The sequence below is a fragment of the Rosa chinensis genome, chromosome 5 (assembly GCF_002994745.2).
Source record: "Rosa chinensis cultivar Old Blush chromosome 5, RchiOBHm-V2, whole genome shotgun sequence".
NCBI lineage: Eukaryota > Viridiplantae > Streptophyta > Magnoliopsida > Rosales > Rosaceae > Rosa > Rosa chinensis.
This window is the reverse complement of record NC_037092.1, coordinates 73,029,596-73,051,425: the sequence shown is the minus strand read 5'-3', so window position 1 is coordinate 73,051,425 and position 21,830 is coordinate 73,029,596. Positions and strand designations below refer to the sequence as shown.

The following is a 21,830-nucleotide window of genomic DNA, read 5'->3' as shown; positions in this document are numbered from 1 at the left end:
ATATTTCAATTGCTAAATGTTATGTATCAATCATATTGTAATACAGAGTTTTGAAGTGCCATATTGTAATACAGAGTTTTGAAGTGCCATATTGTAATACAGAGTTTTGATTCATATAATTCTAGTAATCACATTCATAAACAATCACACAATGTCAAAAGTAAATTTGAATCTCAAGGATCCTTAGGGTGCTGTAGTGGTGACAAGTGAACCTAAGTGAATGTCATGACGTCAAAATCAGGTAGTACATGCTTAAATGGAGGAAGCATGAAGTTGACCTGTGCTTGGTGTAGAGTTGCTTGCCTCGGTAAGTGCCCTGAATCCGAGGATCCGGGGTCCCTTTCAGTTTTCACTCACAACATTTTTAAGAGAACCTCCAAATCAGATGTTAATAATCCCATTAGTACCCAACCTATACGAAGCAAAATCTATCATTCTATTATCAAAAGTAAGAGCCCAAAGCATAAATCAAGTAAAAAGAGATTGAGAACAGACCCAAGACATCGAGTTTGAGGCTGTTCGTATGAAAACCCAGAAAGTTTTTAGCTTTGCTGCGAGGAAGAGAGCACCAAGATCAAGTTTAAGGCTGTTCGTTTGAAAACCCAGAAATTCAAGGAGTTCTTCATTAGAGATAGATCGATTGAAGATGTTCAAATTATGGAGATGATCAAAGTAAAAACCCAGACAACTTCTTACTGACTTACAGTCGAGGAGAGGGAGGTCGTAGACGCCTCGATGAGTCGACGATCGAAGAGAGGGGCTGAGAGGGGGAGGCCCACGGAGAGAGAAAGGAGAACGGCAAACATAGCTCCGGCTTCGGCTGGACGGGAGAGGAGGAGGAGGAGAGCGGTCGGAGGCGGAGAAGGAGGAAGAGGAGGTCGGTGGCTGGTTTTGTCTCGATGGTTAGGTTTGGGAATGAAAATTGCGGTTGTTAGTGAATATGAGTCTAGGGTGAAATCTGACCAAGTGTTGGGAGGGAGTGAAAATTTGACTCCCCGCTTACAAAATTTTAGACTTAGTACTTTCCGCCTTTTTTTTTAAATTTTTGATGAAAAGTATAGACATCGGTCGAATATAAGAAACGATGTTAATTGTATGAATAGAAATCAAATTTGTAAGAACTGATGTTAGAAAAACAATTTACATCGGTTGAAATCTTAACTAATTTAAAAGACATGATGTCTATTAACCTTATTCTAGTAGTGTTTGAAAATATATCTCATATTCTTTAGAGTATTTTTATTTAAATAGAATGATATTCTTTTCATTCTAATAATTTTTTTCTAGATGTATTGCTTTACATCTTTATAGTGCTATTTCGAACCATGTCTGTGTAGTAAATAAAAGTCAAACAAATTCATTGCTTCAGAATAAAATCTGAAATTTATTAATAAGCCAACGATAATCAAATAAAGGTCTTGTTTAGAAATCTAATTTATCAACTCTTTCATGTTTGACTGAAGGGTTCTTTGGTGCCCTTTGCCCCTTGTTTCAATGACCACTAGGGCCAGCACCACCATCTCTGCGCCATACATTGGGAGGGCCTCCACGGCACATACCACGAGGTGCATTGTTGCAACGTGGGTAGGGATCAGCACGTCCAACCCCCTTTGCATTGGAGTTCTTTCTACCTTTATTTTTGCCATAATTAGCCTCGGAAATTTTCTTTGTCCCAACGGGCCTGACATTGTTGTTCAAGAGAACCTCATTATGCTTCTCAGCCACTTGCGGTAGGCTGATCAGCTTATTGAAGGTTGTGATTCTTTTGTTCTCATACTCCAGCCTATACTGGTTCTCTAGTATAAGTGTTGAAGTAGGAAAAGTGGAAAGAGTCTTCTGGATCATATCATCTTCTATGAGTTCCTTTCCACAAAAATTGAGACATGCCTTTAGGCGCAACATGTCCTTGTTGAAGTCATTGACCCTTTTGTAGTCAAGCAAGCGGATTTCATTCCACTGAACGGTCAGTTCTTGAAGCAAAGTGTCATGAATATTCCTAAAACGTCCCTGAAGGGCATCCCACAGTTCTTTGGGTGTCTTCAATTGAAGGTACTCCCAGCGTAGGCTAGGATCAATATGTCGCCTCATAAACATTAAGGCACATGCTTTCACCTTATTAAACGGTACATCGTCTTTGGGGTTGGTAATGGTGGCAGTGTAATCTTTTGCCACAAAAGCAGTTTCTACATTGGAAACCCAACGGTGGTACTCAAGTCTTTCTGAGTCCAAAATGTCAAATTCAAGTCGAGTTGGATCAGCCATCTACATAAACAAGAGAGAAGAAATAAATTACGCAATCATAAAGACATCCACGTGAATTATTTTCTAAAAATATGAATTAGATTTCAAGACCAAGATTCATAATGGTCACATTTTTTTTTCCGATGCTATGTGAAAATAGTTTATCACAGTAAGTATGTATTTATAATGCGCATGAACTTTCATTATCATGGCAAAACGCAATTTTTGTATAGCATTCTAAATAAGTAATAATCATAGCACGTAATAAATAATAAAACATAGCATATATAAAAATGAATTACATGGCATGCTCAAATTTCACAAATATACAATAAAATATATGCTACATATAATAATAGCAATAATATATCATGCATAAAAATAAAATATAAACAATAGCATAATATAAAGGCATGCTTAGGAATAATTGTATAAGCATAAATAAAATAAAACATGCTCAAAATTTCATGATAAAAACATAAACAACAAAATATAAGGCATGCTTAAAAATAGTAAACATAAAATTCACATGCTTTAGGTTCCATGAATATATATAACACATATAATAAGATATATGAAAAATGGAATATAAACAAGGCAGCTAAAAATAAAATAAAATAAAAACATACTTGGTTTCGAGAAAACAAAACAATTCTAGCACACGCGCGTGTTGATTCAGACCTGCGTAGCGATTTTTTTTTTTCGCTTGAGAAAAACTTGGCCGCTTTCTCTCTCTTTTCAGCAGTGGGCCTTGTTCTTTTTTTCTTTCTTGGCCGCAAGGCCTGCTTTTCTTTTTCTTTTTCTTTTTCTTTTTTTTTTTTTTTTTTTTTCTGTTTTTTCTTCTCTCTTCTTCTTCCTCTGGTTTGCAGGTGGGTGGCTGGGTACCTTGATATCGATCAGGTTTGCAGTAGCAGCGACGGGATCGCTGGGCTAGCGTGCAGTAGTGACAGGTGAGGCCGCGCGCTGGAGGGGCTTCTGCAAGGCATGCGGGGCAGGGCACACGGGGCTGCTGTCAGGCGGGGATGGCTAGGTGGAGGCCGCTCTGGACAGGGAAGAAGAAGAACAGCAACAGATCAATCTTGAAGTGCTGTCAGGTGCAGATCGATCTTGAAGTGCAAGGCAGCAAGGCGCGGGTGCTAAGGTTGCTGCAAGGCGCGGGTGGGCAGATCAATTGGTTGGGTGCGGAGAGAAAATTGCTCTTGGCTGGGTGAGGCAGCGCATGATTTTTTTTTTTTTTTTTTTTTTTTTAGGGTGCTGCAGAAAAAAAAAATTCTAGGGTTTGGTTTTTTTTTCCTTCTTCGAGGCTAGGGCTAGAGACTCGAGTTGATAACGTGTAAAAGTAAATAGGAAATTAGAATTGGTCTACTCATTTCATTTCATAATCCCTTTACATAAGGATAGAAATACAACGGAAACATCAATTACAATAATGGTAGTAAATGCTGATTGTGATGTGACTGCAATTCCTTGATTCCCTCTTCGTCAGTTACTTTGAGGAAGACACATAATGTGTTTTTCCTTTAACATTATTCTTATTTTTTCCGAATTTAACGGACTGGCATAGCCAGAAATTTTGTCAAGAATGGTCAAATTTATATAGCTACTAATTTACAAATTGAATGACTTGACTATATAGAAAGAATTTTTTTTTTATTATATCTGAAATTTCTTCGTATAACAAAAAATCGAGAAAAGAAAACACTATAAATAAGGATGATATAAACCAAATTAGGAGAGGAAAAGATCAAAGGAGAGAAAATTGCAGGGCTCGATTCGGTTGAAAACCAACCACTAAATTTGTCAACCGGCTACCGACTGACATTGGTCGGTTTCTCAAAATCTAAAACAGCCGCTGTCGGTTACCGAGACGTCGGTATATCGAGATATTGGCATGATTCGGCTGGAGTTGAGAGTATTCTGTAGTTGATGAAAGAGGAAGAAGAGGAAAGAACTGAAGAAAGAAGACGGTTTTTCGATGGGGATGATCTGTTGATGTTGATTTCATGATGGAATATATGGTTATTGGATGAGGAAGATCTGATGTTGACTTGATGACGAATGGGCCTTAGCTCTAGTTGGTGATTAGTAGAATATATGGTAAATAGAGAACTGCAGAATGGGGAATGGGGAGGAAGAAAAAAAAAGGAAAAAAACTGAGAAGAAGAAGAGATGAAGCAGAATTGCAGAAGAAGAAGAAGAGTTAAAGAAGATGACTAGAAAAGATAGAGAAATAGAGAGTAGAAAGTAAAAGAGGGTTCTGGGTTTTGTTGTGTTTTAATTCTACCACATAAGACGTAATAAATATAAACTTTGCATATAATATATTGAGAGCTTCTCGTGCTCTGGTGGTTGGGAGCAAGGTTTTTGTGTAAGAGACGAGGTCGCCTCTTATCAAATTTTGTATATTTTGCATTTTATTCGGTATGTATATACATACGGTCGGTACGGTATACCGACGGTATGCAATACCTCATATCATAGCCGAGCCGAAGCATTGAATTGGTATGGCTCAACGGAGCCGAATATCGGTAAGCTGGCTTTGTCGGCCCATCTCAGTATGGCCCGGTTCTAATTCCGGCTGATTCGGCCCGCTCGGCCCTAAAAAATTGATACAAAGATACACATTATTTTTTTGTTTTGGTGTCATAAACTAGTTAAAATCAACTATATTTTATCGCATTAGAAGGGGCAAAATGTGTAAATAAAAAAAGAAAGCAAAATGAGTCAAAAAAACTTATATTTCTCTTAAATAAAAATAAAAATCTAAGACACAATTGATTTTGTCAAAATGGTGAACATGATCAATTGACCCTCCTAATCTCCATGTAGCTACGCCCTTGCCAAGGTAGCTAGAGATTGATGAGATTGCCGCAACACACTACGAAGTGAAATAGCTAATGAATCATCGACGACCTATATTTCTATTATGTCGAGTAAGCAGAAGTACCCTTCATAATGCCCCTTCATCCATTTGAATCGCCAGGTATCACCGAATGTTTTTTTTCAAAGAACAAGATAATGAAGAATGATATCATGTATGTAATATTGTACTCATCGAGTCCATTTTGATTACATAGGAAAACCCTAGAAATATATTAGTCAGGAAAGTTAATTCAGTATGTCATCCGCTGTATCGAACCCAAATAGGCTAACAGGATTGATTCAAAATCAAATTAATTCTAGAATTAATAATTTTGTAATTTTTCATCAGAATTCCTTGTAGATATACTGTGTCAATTTTCTCTGGATGTACTAGCTGTACTGCTGGCTGGTACTACAGATACTACACCCTTGATCTCTTTGCTGTGTAAACTGTACTATCAAAATAAGCAGCTCCGAGCTAGAAGCTTTCAAACGATAGAGTAACATTTTGCTTATTTTGGCATGTTCCATGCCATTTATGCATGCGCGCCATGTTAGACACATTCGACATGGTCTTGGTACAGATGGCTCTTCAGCTTAGTCTTGGACCAATATTTATTTCAAGAAAACAGTCATCATTATCTCTTTGAATCTAAATAACTATTTCACTGACCGTTACATTTATAATCGTAAACCTCATTAATCTATCCTTTTAAAATCTCTATTTTCAAGGGGAAAAACGGGCACAATATCGGGAAGCTTATTTTGAAATGCATATAACATAAGAATTGTAAATAACATAAGATTAATGGGACTGTCCAACACAAGCTAGGTATTGTACGTATGGTACCATGTAAGACAAAGGCGAGACAGAAGAGTGTCGCTGTAGGGGACTAGGGATGGCAAATATCTCCATCGGGTATTCGACCCTAATGGGGAGAAATTCAGGGGAAGTTGGGTAACGGGGATGGGATCCCCAATATTCGAATTTTGAAATCTGGTACAGGGTGGGGATGGTATTTTGATCCCTATCCCCATACCCACGCAATAAAAATTATCTGAAATATATATATATATATATATATTATTTTATATATATATATATTTGATATTATTTATAAATAAATATTTATGTAAACTTCATCTTTTGTCAATATTTAAATTATGTTAATAAGTATGTTAAAAAAAAGGAAGATTGTTTTTAAAAAAATATCTTTATCAACATATCAATTTTCCTTGATTGAAATAAGAAATTTATTTTATTTTTATGTTTGATTTTAACTTCATATTTTACAATCTATAATTATTTGTATAAATTTTTATATAATAAATTAGTAATATTGTTAACGGGGATTTGGGGTGGGTAAGGGGACCTAATCCCCAATGGGGACGGGGAATCCCTGGTATCTTATTACGGGGATTGGGGTGGGTAAAGGGATGGAGAATGAAGTCGGATATGGGGATGATAATTTAATCCCCTTACCCTACCCTCTCCATTGTCATCCCTATAGAGGACCGTCCCATTTGAAATGAATATATTGATATATCTCTACTTTTAAAGTTATGAGATGATGTGTATCTATAATGTTTATTGAGTAGCTCATCAAAGTTTCTTTTTTCAAATATGCGTATCAAATTGTTGAATTAATAAGGCTTAAATATATGGAGGTAAAAAGTAATTGTGGGATTGAGTGATTAGACTGTTAAAAGATGAAGAATAAAGTGTGTGATAAATTACTTACAAAAATGTTCAACAGAGACGATTAATACACCATGTTAATTATGTTATAGATATTGCGGTGGATTTTTACCTTGATGTGTTTTCATTTACTAGCTGAAAAGCCAGGACTTGACAAAAAGATGGTGGTTTTTTTTTTTTTTTGAAGTAAAGAATACATACCAATAGTATGCCCCTGTTTCATAGATAAGAATAGTACAATCAAGACTACTTTGTTTCAATAATCATAGCTCAGAGTAATCTATGCCAACAAAAGAATCTCGCCTTGTAGGTAATCTATTTTACCTAACTTCACGCGGCGAGCACGCAATTGTGATAAGTGAAACCAGTTACTTCTACAAAGGCTCATAGAGACGCCTTCACTAGTATAGACATTATTCTAAAGAAGCCATCTAGGCAACTATAAGGATTCTAGGCCCAAACTCTAGCCCATAAACTAACTTCATGACTTGAGGCCCAGTTAGAGGCCCATTCAGCCCCTTGGAGAAACCAAGCCAAAAGACAGGTCCTGAATTGGGCCCAAAGGCAACCCACAAACTGGTCAGATTTGATCTGGACACCCAACTATCCCTAGGCAACCCTACCAGCCAGTTCTGTAGCTCTGACGTCTCTGGCAACCGGTCAACTCCAACCCAGCGAAGCTCGTGGTAGAGCCACCACCAAACCAGAAACCTACCTCTGCCCAGTAACATCTCTACCAAAACCACGCCCGCCACCCAGTGGCGGATCCAGGATCCGAGAGTTGTCTAGGCTAATTGTCACGCCCCTGATTTTATACACAATAAATCGATATATAACCCCATAATTATATATGCGTGAAATGTTCAGCCATCAATACAAAATACTTAAAAACTTATTCCCTTTTAACCCAAGTACATATTGATGCCCTGAACCCACAAATTCAATATTGACTCGCCCCACAAAGTCACACAACACACGAGTTTACGAATTAAATTGTCAACAACAAAATAAAACATAAATACTCCTCAGAGCTCACTACAAACGGAAGTCTCTATAACGGTAAGGTCACAAAATTGACTTATTACCGTTAAGCTGCAAGCACGCTACCTCAACATCAGCCACGATCAACCTGACCTGCAGAAATAACCCCTACACCGTTGGAATGGTGTACCGGGTTGCCACACAACAAACCCGGTAAGCTTTTGCAAGCCCGTATGAGTAACTCAAAACAACTCACACAATATCACAGGATAAAAGCCCGCACAACTCACGCCAAACACGAGGAAAACCTTTCGACTCCAGAATAAGGAAAACATACCATGCTTCCCAAAACAATACTCTTTTCCCAAAAGAAAACATCTCAAATCACCCCGTGACGGAAATCATATTAATTTAAACTCTGAAAATTAAATATGATACACAAGTCCTCCCCGGACATTTAAAAGAAAGCATCCCCGACACTCTCTTTTAAAACACGTACTCATGAGCATCAGATAGCTCCCCGCTACTGTGATGACCTGGTTTTCTGTTATTTAAATTTGGTATTTAATAATGGACCAGTTGTACGAATATTTGTTATTATGCTTTATTCGTAGGTTGTATGTGGAGTGGAATGATTTTCGTACGTATAAATATTTGAATTTCACAGTTTAGGGGGTCGTGTGAAGTTTGACTTTTTATATGTTGGGATTCTCGGAAAACTTCCTTCATTAAAGTCGTAGAGCGCGTCGATACGAGTTCGTGGACATGCGGAACGCATAAATCGGAGTCCGTATGAGGAAGTTATGGCTATCGGAAGAAGTTTCCGTTTTAGTATATAAAGGAAAAATCAGAAAATACTTTCATTTTCCCCATTTTCCTTTTCCGGAAACCGCATACCCTCTCTCTCTTCTCTCTCGTCCGCTCCCTCAGTATCGAAGAAAACCGCCTGACCCGACCCGAACCCGGCCGATCCGACCCGACTTTTCCGGCCAACTGCGGCGGTCTCCGGCCTTGAAACTTGGCCAGCAGGGTCGCCTCCTCCGTCTGGTCGTCCCTCTGGTGTTCTCTTACGGCGATCCTCCGTCTCGGTGGCAGTTCAAGGCGGTGCACACTGGAGAAATCGGACCCGGCCGGAAAACACAACTCCGGCGACTTCATGGCTTCAACGATTCCTTGGTTGAGTTCAGAATAGGCTCCCTGGTCGATCCTTGGTGTTTGTTTCGACCGGTTTACGTGAAAATTCGATCAACTCGGATTGGATTACTGTTCACGGCTTGTGAGGTAGTTTTCGATCCCTTAAGCTTGTTTTCTGACTTCGATCCAGTTATGAAAGTTCACAAGCATGCTTAGATGAAGCTTTTTGATGTTGGGAGTTTTGTGAAATATTGAGTTTTGGCCGGCGGCGGTGCGCCACCTCCTGTGGCGGCGTTCCGGCAGTGTTCCGGCCATGAAAGGGACTGTTTGTGGTATTATATATGTTCTAGTCGTTGATACGAGCGTTTCGATATATAATATGCAAATTTTGGAGTTCGTATGAAATTGTTATGATTTTTACAGTTTCATACCGATCGATTTATTCGATCCATGAGGATTCGAGCGTCCGATCGACTTGTGGTTTGGTCACATCGATCGTGGGCGTATTCCGGAGACCTTGGGAGGTCTCGGATGTGGTTTTGCCTCGATTGGCGCCACTTTGAGGGTTTTAGTTCAAAACAGAGGGTTTCGAACTTAAATCAAATGTAAATCGTCACTAAATTGGAAACGTATGTGAATAGGTGCTTGACGAAGTACAGTGGACGATTATTTGTGAATTGGCGGCTTTGTGTTTGGTTGAAGACGCAGCAGGAGTTTCGAGGTGAGTAAATCTCACAAGGATCTTTATGAACAGAAGTACCATTATTGTTTTGGCGTTAATTAATTAACTACAAATTATAGTTGGTATTAGTAGGCATTCCTGAGCGAATGACTACATATATATATTTAGATGAAATATATATATCCTTGTGGATGATTGTGATGAATAATAATATGCATGATGGTATTCATATTATTGTTGAATGCGACTTTTCAGGAAATAATATTATAGAAAAAGATGTTTTCTATTGTTTGGAGAGTATTGAGCTTGATGTTACATTTTGAGTCAAGCGTGACTCATTTTAGATGTATTGGTTTTTGTATCAAGGGTCACAGATGGTGAGCAGGGATTAGGAAAGCCGAAACTAGATGTTTGTAACGTTTTTAGGTCGGATGCGACTTACTTAACGTTAACCTTAAGACCAGATAGGGTCTAAGAAGATCTTAAGTCACAGATGGTGATAGATCATAGATAGTGACAGGTTGCAGACGGTGACCTTGATAGTTGATTTCATGACCAGATGGGGTCTGAAAATCATGAGTCACAGATGGTGATAGATGGTGATCAATGGTTGAGCTGAGACCAGATGGGGTCTAAAGATCATACGTCACAGATGGTGACAGGTTGCAGATGGCTACCTTGATGTTGATTTCATGACCAGACGGAGTCTGAAATCATATGTCACAGATGGTGATAGATCGCAGATGGTGATCAAGGCAGGAAATAGGTAATCACGTCCTGGTTAGGACGAGTGATTACAATTTCAATAGAGTTCTAGTTATCTGCCATGATAGCTTATGGGAGTAACGGTCGAGGTTGCTTGAGACTCATAGGTATGCAGCTTAAAGGAGAGTTTCGATGGCATTCTTCTTTAATTGTCTAGATGAGACTTGAATTGCTACTTGATGGTTAAGTTAGCAAATAAGGCATGGTCATAGTGGTGACTCATGTTGTCTTTTCTGTGGAAAGGATATAGAATGTTAGAAGGATTCATGGCTGCATGTTTCCTTAAGTAGATTGATGTGAGTTGTTGATTGATGTTCATGAGTTACTCATACGAGCTTGAAGAAGCTTACCGGGTTTGTTGTTTGGCAACCCCGGTGCACCATTGTAAATGGTGTAGGGGCTAATCCTGCAGGTCAGGAAAATCGTGGCTGAAGCTGAAGGAGCTTGTTGGCAGCAGAACGGGTAGGAAGCAATTTTTGTTGGCTTTGCCAATATATGACTTCCGCTATGCAGTAAGCTCTGAGGAGCATTTACGTTTTATTGTGATGACAATTAAATTCGTAAATTTGTATAATATATAACTCTGTGGAGCGAGTGTATGTTATCTTGGATGATTCAGTGTATCAGTAAGTACTTGTTTTAAGGGAAAGATGTTTCCAGGTATTTGTATTGATAACTGAATATTCACGCATGTATAATTATGGGATTATATATATCGATTTTCATGTGTGTAAAATCAGGGGCGTGACAGCTACCCCCCATGATGCACCAACAACAAATCGGTCCAACCTAGACACACAACACATCAACACAACCTCAATCATATCTATCGTTACCCTAACAATAGAATATGATTCACAAGTCCTCCCAGGACATTTAAAAGAAAGAATCCCCGAAACTCTCTTTTAAAAACACGTACTCATGAGCATCAGATAGCTCCCCGCTACCCCCCATGATGCACCAACAACAAATCCGTCTAGTCTAGACACACAACACATCAACACAGATTCACCACGAAGCCACTAATACATGAATATGTATGTATATATATATATATATCCCATAATATATATATGTACACACATAGTCATTCACTCAGAAATGTCACCAATACATGAATACATGTGTGTGTGTGTATATATATATATATATCCCATAATATATATATGTACACACATAATCATTCACTCAGAAATGTCACTAATACCATCTATAGTCACAATAAATTCCATAACTCAAAGACAATATGGTAACTAGGCTTATAACACCGATAAATCATTGGTCACCATCTGCAACCTATCACCGTCTGTGACTCTTGGTTTTCATACCCCGTCTGGTCTTAGAACCAACCGTTGGTCACCATCTGCGACCCATGCTTTTCAGACCCCGTCTGGTCTCAAGTCAACGTTAAGTAAGTCACACCTGACCTAAAAACGTTACAACCATCTAGTTCCGGCTTTCCCATCCCTGCTCACCATCTGTGACCCTTGGTACAAGGACCAATACATTTAAAATGAGTCACGCTTGACCCCAAAATGTAACATCAAACTCAATACTTTTCAAACAATAGAAAACATCTTTTTCCACAATATTGTTTATATGAAAAGTCCCATTCAACAATAATATGAACCTATCATGCATATTATTCATCACACATCATCCACAAGAATATATATATTTCACGTAAATATATATATATATATATATATACGTAGTCATTCGCTTAGGAATGCCTACTAATACCAACTATAGTTTGCAGTTAAATAATTAACGCCAAAACGATAATGATAATTCTGTTCATTAATGAACCTTGTGAGATTACTCACCTTGAAACTCCCGCTGCGTCTTCACACCACTAGACTGCTTACAGAACGTCCTCTGTCAAGCACCTAAGGAAGTACAGCCTTGATTCAGTCAATGAAACACAAGGAATAACATTCGAAAACCCTAAATCGAACCAAAATTCCCAAAGTAACGCCAATCGAGGCGAAACCACATCCAAGACCACCCAATGTCTCCGGAGTACTTCCACGATCGATATATCAAATTCACAAGTCTATCGGACGCTCAATTCCTCACGGATCGAATCATCGAACGGTCCGAACCCGTAAAAATCACAACATACTCATACGATCTCCAAAAATTACAAACAATATATCAAAATGCTCGTATCGACGAGTAGATCGAACTCAGGAACAGAAACTATCCCTGCGGTGGCCGGAAACCGCCGGAAAACACCACCACAGTGGCGGCACCGCTGCCGGACCAAAGTCGGAATTTGACAAAACTCCCAACACCAAAGTTCTTCATCTCAACCCCAATTTCAACTTTCATAACTACAACAAAGTCCAAATATGAACCAATCGATCGAATTTTACCTTAGAACAAAACAGCTCGATTGAAACCCTAGAATTTCAATTCCAAAATTCGACCTCCACGAGTTGAATCGATGCAAGCCACCTCGTGGGAAGCATCAACGTCCTCCAAGCTCCAAAAGCCCTCAAGAATCACCGGCAAAGGTGGCCGGAATCTCTGACTCCGATCAAGGCGATTTCATCTCCGAAGCGGCCACTTCCAGTCGATGTAGCTCCCTCCACAGCTCGAATCTCTCTTCAATCCTTCCACAGACCTCAAGAGGGGATTGAGACGAGCAAAACCCACTCTTGAATCGAAGCAAACGGTGGCCGGAGGTGCGAGAACGACTCCGGCGAAGTGGAGGCCGCGCGCGGGCTCGGGAGAGGGCTGGGTTTCCGTTTTTGGAAATCTGGCCTTCTTTGCAATTTCCTGAAAATTTCGTCCTTTTATACCAAAATGGAAAGTTTTTCCGAAGCCCATAACTTCTTCATACGAACTCCGATTCTCGCGTTCCGCATGTCTACGAACTCGTATCGACGCGCTCTACAACTTTCGTGAAGGAAGTTTTTGGTGAATCTCAACGTATCAAAAGTCAACCTTGAAACCCCCCCTAATTCCACACTTTACGAATAAAAATTCGTCCGAAACACTTCCGCTCCGTCCACGAGCCACGAAACCGTCCGATACCCACAATTTAAATTCCGGAAAATCCTCGGAAAATAAATACGAATTTCCGGGGCATCACACTAATTAGAAGTACACTATTATTATTATTTTTTTTTTTTAGGTTTGGAACCCAGCAGGAGGCTCATCCTCACGCCTTTATTATTTTTTTTATTTTTTTACTAAAGAGGATCAAATGATTTCACGCCTTTATTATTTTTTTATTTTTTTACTAAAGAGAATCAAATGATTTCACGCCTTTATTTTTATTTTTTTAGGTTTGGAACCCAGTGGGAGGCTCATCCTCACACCTTTATTATTTTCAATCAAAACATACAACGGAGGGGACATAAAATCAAACTCCGTAAATTAAAAACTAGAAGCATATATTTGTTGTAAAACAGGCTAAAGAATATAAAGTTAGTAACACTAACCAGATGGAAAGGGCATCAACACTCAACAGCAGTCAATTAAGTCTGAAACGCTACAATAAGGATCAAACTCAGGAGTTGAGCATTAGTTAGCCTCATAATATTAAATAGCTCCCCTTCTTTATATCGTGGCCTCTGAGTCTCTGACAGTTTAGCCTCATATTATCTACACAAACACTATACACAAGCAAGACAGATTTAAAAGAGATAGCCGACTAAGCCGAGTGAAACAATCCCAAAACCGATATCCCCTAAACAAATCCAACAATCCCAATCATCAACTTATACCCAAAACTCAAAAGCCCAACTCACAATTACATGGAGGGCCAGAACTCTTCCAAAAACCCAGGCAATCACTCGGTCACTCCACTCCAGTCTGCAAGAAGCCAAGAATCTCTGCAAATCTGCAGGTGAAATGGAATATACCCAGAATCAAAACATAAGTGGTCAAGTGGCTTTGAGAGTCTGAGGTTAAATTTGGTTCTTAAATCAGTGAGATAGCATAGAGATGCAAATGATTAATAAAAAAGTGGAGCAACCCAATGAACCCACATTAAGAAAATCGAACAAGATAAGAAATTGGCTTAAAGGAGAGTGAGAGAAACCTTGGGTTGTTGGGCATTAGATCGGGCAATGGAAGGGAGAGGTGGAGCCGTGGAGAAGAAAAAACGGAGCCGCGGAGGGTCTGATATTTTCGTTGAGTGAAAAATAGGCGAGGAGCCGAGGAGGCGATTCAGGCGAAGAGAGAAGAGAAGCAGTGAAGCACTCGAGTGACTCGACGTCTCGACCACAGACTCACAGAGGAGAGAAGTGAGCTGCTGTGGGTGGGGAGAACGCAACTTTTACCTCCCTATTCTTTTTTTCTGTTCTTTTTTTTTCTTTGGATATGGGCTGAAATTAGATATATATATATATATATATATATATATATATATATATATATATAGGGAAAATCGTCCGTACAGTACCTGACCTTTGCCCCATTCTAAACTTCAGTACCTCACGTTCAGAAAATATTAGAATGGTACCTGAGGTTCTGACCCTGACCGAAGAATGGTACCTGGAGCCGTTAGCTCTGTTATAGAAGCTGATAGCTGGCATATTTTGATAAGTAAATGACCAATTTACCCTTTGTTTTTTGTTTTACTTAATTTTCTTCATATAATAAAAAATAAAAATAAAAAAGCAAAAGATTTTTTTTTTTTAGGGAATGCCAGACTTGCTCTGCCTCCGGCGCCCCCAGTCGGTGTCGTACCTTCATAGACTACTTCCTCTTCTTCCTTTACTCCAAGAAGCTCGGGAATGCAAAAGAAGAATTTTGACCATCACCTCCTACTTCGTTCTCATTCTTTCTTTCTTACTTCTTCTTCATTTAAATCATCTTTTCCATTTCTCAGAGATCAGAAATCACAGTTCTTGGCAAGGAAACTAGTACAGCTACTTGATTGTACATTCTTGATTTCTGTTCAAAGTTGATACATCTCGATCGGAAAAGAATCAATAGAAAAGAAAGAATCGGAATTGATCGATATATTTCTCAAAACAAACAAAAAGGAAACGAAAGACGAAACGTAAATCGTGGATCAACTAAGCCCTCTCAGGGACTTGTTTAAGAATAAGAAAGAGGAATCTCATGTAAATACCATGGAATAGGGTTTGATCCTATTCATGGGGATTCCGTAAAAATTCCATTCCAAAAAGAGAAAGTTCGAAACAATTGGGATTTTTTGGAGATTGGATGCAGTTACTAATTCATGATCTGGCATGTACAGAATGAAACTTTTGGGTTTGTTTGTGCAAATATGTGTGTTAAATATTTCTGGGTGGTCATCTTTGTTGTTGGGTTTTGATTCCAAGCTCAAGTTTTAAGCTCTCTGAACTTGACCTGCAATTTGATTGAGGGTTCAACTCTTTCTCACAATTAAGGAAACTGCAATCCAATTTGCACCAACATAATTACACGACATGTGGAAGCTGCAATGCATAAATTGGAAAGGAAAATTAGGGAAACAAAATTGCTCATGGAAGATGAAACAGAGAACCCTCAAACTTTCTCACAATTTCCTTAAAAACTCACTTCCTGCCTCATTGTTCCAATTCAAACCCAGCAACATATTGATGGCAATTATCTCAACATCGGGTGGATTGATCTTCACAGTACCCAATTATTTCTCCCTCTTTCTCATAGCTTCCAAATCGGCTTCTAAGGTGGCAACAATGGAAGCCATGGCCTTCTGGAATCGTGTCGAATCGAGCTGGCGATCTTCGACGCAGTCAGTGAGCTTATCGAAGGCTTTGCTCTGTTGTTGCAAGTCCTTGGAGTCCTCGATCCTATCAATTCCTTCTTCGGGTCAGTGAAGGCTGGGTTCGATCTGAGAGACTGCAGTGATATTGGTGGCTCCATTAAGACCGAATTGAGATTTGGATTCGAGAAAGAGATCAAAGTTGATGTCGGAGTTTAGGTTGGTGAAGGCTGAGTCCGATCTGAGAGTCCAATCTGAGAGACGGTGGCGAAGCCTGTGGCTCCGTTGAGACCGAGGAGAGTTGAATAAGAGAGAGGAGGAGAGTTGAATGAGAGAGAGAGAGAGACAGAGAGAGAGGAACATTAAGGAGAAAGAAAAAGAAATAGAAAAAGATGAATTAGATAAAAAAAAAATTGGATTAAGACATGAAAAGACGAAAATATCCTTCAATTATCAGCTTCTGTAACGGAGCTAATGGCTCCAGGTACCATTCTTCGGTCTGGGTCAGAACCTCAGGTACCGTTCTGATATTTTCTGAACGTGAGGTACTGAAGTTTAGAATGGGGCAAAGGTCAGGTACTGTACGGACGATTTTCCCATATATATATACACACTTGGTCTTTTTTTGCCCCAAAAGCTGTCTAGGTTTGAGCCCATATAGCCCACCACATAGATCCGCCCCTGCCGCCACCATCTCTGTCCACTCCAGCGATGTCAGCATTGACTGTAACACGACAATCCACCAGAGAATCAATGGCCCAGTTCCGCCATCAACAACCAATAATGCCACCCTATCCACAGTGCATATCTCCTCCCTCGATTGCAAAGAGTGATCACAGAGCCATCCACGGCGAGGTCATGGTCCAAAGAACCCTGTCAACCACCACAAGCCACGCCATCCCTCACGTCGAGAAGGAAATCGATCAATCGTGAGACACATACACCGAGGCAAACGAAAGAGCGGAGGTGCCGAGAGCCTCCATGGTAGCTGCACATTGAAGGCGGCGACGCTAGGATTTCTAGAGAATTTTCTCTCGTTCTTCATGATCTACAAAAGAATTAGTCCTCTGGATATATGTATTTGTTTACACACCATCTGTTACATGCCAATCACAATTATTATTTTTTCTTTCAAAAGATGGTGGTTGATCAAGTAACTTTTAACAAAATTAATTTACGCGAATAGGTTTAATTTCTTCTAAAAAAATAATAATAATAAAAGTATTGATTTAATTTTACGTAATTATTATCCGGAAAGAAAAAAGTATATTGTTAAAAGAGGACAAAGCTCAACTTTGCAATTCCCAATTCTGTATTCTCTGGAACTGTACTACACATTACGAGCCCCAATGTACGAGCAGAGTCGTCATTAAAACACCCCAACACCCTTATAAATACACACAAGTATATCCATAAACCGCTTCATTGATCATATCTCAAGTTCTCAACCCCAAACACAAATTCCAATTTTCAGAGAGCTGTGCGAGAAATGGAAGGGATGGATCATAGTCATCATGACATGGGTTCCATGGCACCACCGCCATCCATGAACGGCACAACGACGATGCCTCACCAGAAAATGATGATGCACATGACCTTCTTCTGGGGCACAACCGCCGAGGTCCTCTTCTCCAGATGGCCAGGCACCAAAACTGGCATGTATTACGTGGCCCTGCTCTTCGTCTTCGCCCTCGCTGTTCTTGTCGAGTGGCTCTCCCACTGTCGAATCATCAAGGTCGGGTCGGGACACGTGGCGGCCGGACTGATCCAGACCCTCTTGCATTGTCTGAGGGTCGGGTTGGCTTATATGGTAATGTTGGCTGTCATGTCCTTTAATGCTGGTGTGTTTTTGGTCGCTGTGGCTGGGCATACTCTGGGGTTCTTGCTCTTTGGGAGTAGGGTTTTCAGGAAACCTGTGGAGGATGAAAAGGGCTCTGATCTTCCTCCAATGAGTTGTTGAATATGATGATTGATTAATGTTTATTGGGAAATTTTGGTTTTTGATTTGATTTTCGATATAAGAGTTGTTTGTAGAAATTAAGAATCATATGATATCAATTATTCAGTTTTTTTTTTCTTATTCTAATAAAAATCCCAACTCAGCTTCAGATGGTATTTTGTGAATGAGAAATTCATATGTATCAAGATGATAAATTGGAAGCTGTGAATTAGTACTGTAGGTGCCCAAATGAAACCAGTACCCATTTAATTCTGCAGAATTGGACTCAGAAATTCTGGATTAAATGGAAAAATGATGTATCCCGATTTTCTCTTTTTTTTTGGTCCAAATTTCAGAAAAAAAGGGAGAGGATAATCTTTTTTTTTTTTTTGGATAAGGATAATCTTTGTTATTATGTGTGGCAGTGAATGGGTGGGCTGGGCATAAACACTGTTACGAGTCATCCAGAATACATTCATTAATTTCATTTATTGACCGACCATTTGGAATAAGTTGTAAAATACAAATTGTCATTTAATTCATCATACCCATTTTATAAACCAATTAAAGGCCATCCATTTTGTTTCTGATCGAGGAAATAGTCACCTTTCTTCGTTTCGGGTTTAATTCCACCTTATTTCACCCTTTAAAACTTTAAATGAAGCCATTAGCAGTGGCGAAATGTTATTGTTATTTATTAGGGAGGTGCTAGGATCACATTCAGCTGAGTGTGTGTGAGCCACATTCAGACAAGTGGCGAACTCTAATAGTTTCCTGATATCAAAATAGAATAGGGAAAGCAAAACAAAGAAACTGACATTTTTATATAGATTATTCCCTTTTTGCCCTCAATTTTCTTTCACATTCTCTTCCCTCCTCATATCTGTTTCTTCCCAAACCCATGTCTTTCTCATCCCGCAGCTACGAAATGAACCCATCACGTTCATCCTGGAACCATTGCCGGGACTGCTGGTGGATCTCGCCGGTTTTGTGCAATTAAAACCACATTTCCGATGGCATTGTCATTAGAAACCACCAAGATTCGCTCCTTATGATCTTCTACACCCAAACAAAAACCAACAACAGTAATGTTCTGAATTCAAGCATATCCTACCAAATTAAACCCATAATCTAGCAGGAAACGGCTTAAAGATTCAAACTTTCTTCGATTTTACCACATTTACGATAACAAAGACTGGGAATTTCTAAGAAAGGATGCAAAACCTGAAACGGGTTTCTCTTATACTGTTCAAACTCCACACAGATCATGTAAAATTGTGGAAATTTTAAACTGAATTGAGGTGAAAGGTCCGAGCTTTGATGAGTGGGAATTGTGGGTCTAGGTCTCAATCAGATACCTAAAAACAGTAAAATCCCTCGAAACAAAAGCAATCCCTTAATTATGTTTTCACCTGAGACTCACCTCCTCCACCATTTCATAAACCAAATCCACCATATTCTGCTCACCAACACTAACATCTAACCACAAAGTTATAATTTGTTTTTCATAATAAAAAAAAAAAATTAAAATCTCACCAATTCTGAGCACCCATTTCTCTCTGAATCAAACCATATAGATCCTCCTCTCTTTTCCCACAAAACCCATGTTATCAAATTTCAAACATACCCACTTATGAAGATCAAAGATCATAGCTTTGCTTTGGGTTTCAGTCTAGTTGCCCGAGCCCATTGGCCTCGGCAGAGGTGACGGCGATCCGGAATCGGAGGGTGCAGCCATTGATTGGATTCAACTGTTTGGACTCAGTCGTCGACTGGGTGGACTCGATCAGAGAACAAGCTATTTGAGTAGGCATGGCCACGTGGGTGAGCTTCTCCGAGGACTTGTTGGATCGATCGGAGCTATTCGCCGAGATGGTGCTGGGACTGAGCGCCGAAGAGGTTATGAGAGTAGTTCATGATGTTGTAGAAATTGACTAAGGGTAGAAATGGAACAATATAAATTAAAAGTATCTTTCTTAATTATTGTGTAATTTAATATTAAAAAATTGTGAGAACTCGCCATTTGTCCGAGTGTGGCTCACACACACTCACCTGAGTGTGAGCCTAGCACTCCCCTATTTATTAAGTCTACTTATGTGGTTAATTGTAGGTTTCCATCATAGTAACCAGTAAGTGAGCTCATAAATGTTTAAGGGCATTCATTACCAGTTTCTTTGTTTATGTCATACTAGTTAGCTATCTAATTAATATGGGTCATACTAGTTAGCTATCTAATTAATATGGGTATGTGTTGGAATTTTTTGGTGTTTGGGGTGGGGGGCGGCGCCGGGACCCTTCAGACCCTCCTATGGCCACTAGTACTCAACACTAGGCCTATCTATTGATGTATTATGCTTCAATGAAGTTCATCCAGATCGAAATTGGAAATAATAATCAGTTTCAGGCATGAATTTAGGTGACAAATTGGCTTTGTTTGATATGTGAGATAGGTTCATTGCTGTTCGGCATAATTGTCTTCCCCTTACTGTGTCACAGGCGTTCCATTTAAATTAGTTGGGCAAATGACCATTTAAATTAGCTGGGCAAAGGAGTATTTAGAGGCTTTTGTTTATAGTGTTTCTTCTGTTTTTGTTTGTTCATAAGAAAATAAAAAATAAAATTTGAAAATTATCAATTTAATTTATTCAAAAAGAAATGAAACATTATATTTATGACATGTAGTTAACTGCGGGCCGGTCTTAAGATTTTGCAAGCCCTAGGTGAACACAAGAAGTGGGACTTAAGATGCTCGACCCTAATTTATTCATTAATTTGTGCAATTTAGTGAAGTATGTAACAATTCCCTGCAACTAAAAATGCGAGACTCTTTCGTGCAAAAAAAATGTTTTTGTCTATTTATCCTAATTTTAGAGTTTTTTTTTCCCACTTATATCATTAAGTTTTTTTAATTTCCCCTTACCCATGAAAACTCTAATAAAGTCTTCTCCGATCCCCAATTATTATTATTATTTTTTTTTTTTAAACTGTTTTACCCTCATCTCTTTGTTACATAGAGAGAGAGAGAGAGAGAGAGACCATAGGAGACTTCGCCAGAGTTTGGTCAATGCTCACCAGATTCAGTCATTGGCAGCCAGATTCGGATCTTCTCTAAAAAACTCGCCGGAGGTCCCAAAAAGGTCATTGGAGATCTCATAGGTGTTGACAGTGGCGTAGCTAGAAATTATATCGAGGAGGGTCAAAATTTTAATAGCCAAATTACCTTATATGTTAAAGAATTATCGGATAATTAATACTTCATTTAATTACAATTGTCCACCAAAATAGCTTCAATTTAAAAGATGAATATATTACATTGAATTGATTTATCCCAAAATTTTTTGAGATGCCTAGCAAAAATATAAGAAAAAGAATAGTCTAATGTGTTATTGTACTCGGTCTATTGTGAAAGTTTTTTTTTTTTGTTTTTTCTTTTTCAAATAAGGTAAGTTAGTCTTGATCTTCTTTGTTTGGAGAATAAATGTATTAAAATATGTGAAGTTGATCATAAGAAAGTGGGCCCAAAGTTCAACTAGACTAATGACCCTATATTCTCACAAAAGGTCAACTAAAATCCAAAATCTCAGCCAATCAGGTTTAGTTTTATATCAAAGATGCTTAAATTTAAGCCAATAATCATGAACAATTTTCAAAAGTTGAGAGGGGTCATCTAACCCTTCTCGCTCTATATTGGCTACGCTCTTGGGTGTTGAAGACTTAAACCCTAAGACAGAAAACTCTGAATGCATGGTGAATAACTCTTATTGAATTCAATAAATGATCTCGGCTAATATAGTCTTACAAAGTTACTGGGAATAACAAAGTTGCAGCCCACATC

The 21,830-nt window shown here is 38.9% G+C and overlaps 1 protein-coding gene across 1 annotated transcript; it reads left to right on the top strand.

The window, feature by feature from the left end:
• Positions 1-17,373: 17,373 nt before the first annotated feature.
• LOC112165852 (copper transporter 1) lies at positions 17,374-18,171 on the top strand. The gene has a single exon (XM_024302550.2). It carries the CDS (start codon positions 17,546-17,548, stop codon positions 18,014-18,016), a length of 471 nt encoding a protein of 156 aa, XP_024158318.1. The 5' UTR covers positions 17,374-17,545; the 3' UTR covers positions 18,017-18,171.
• Positions 18,172-21,830: the final 3,659 nt, after the last annotated feature.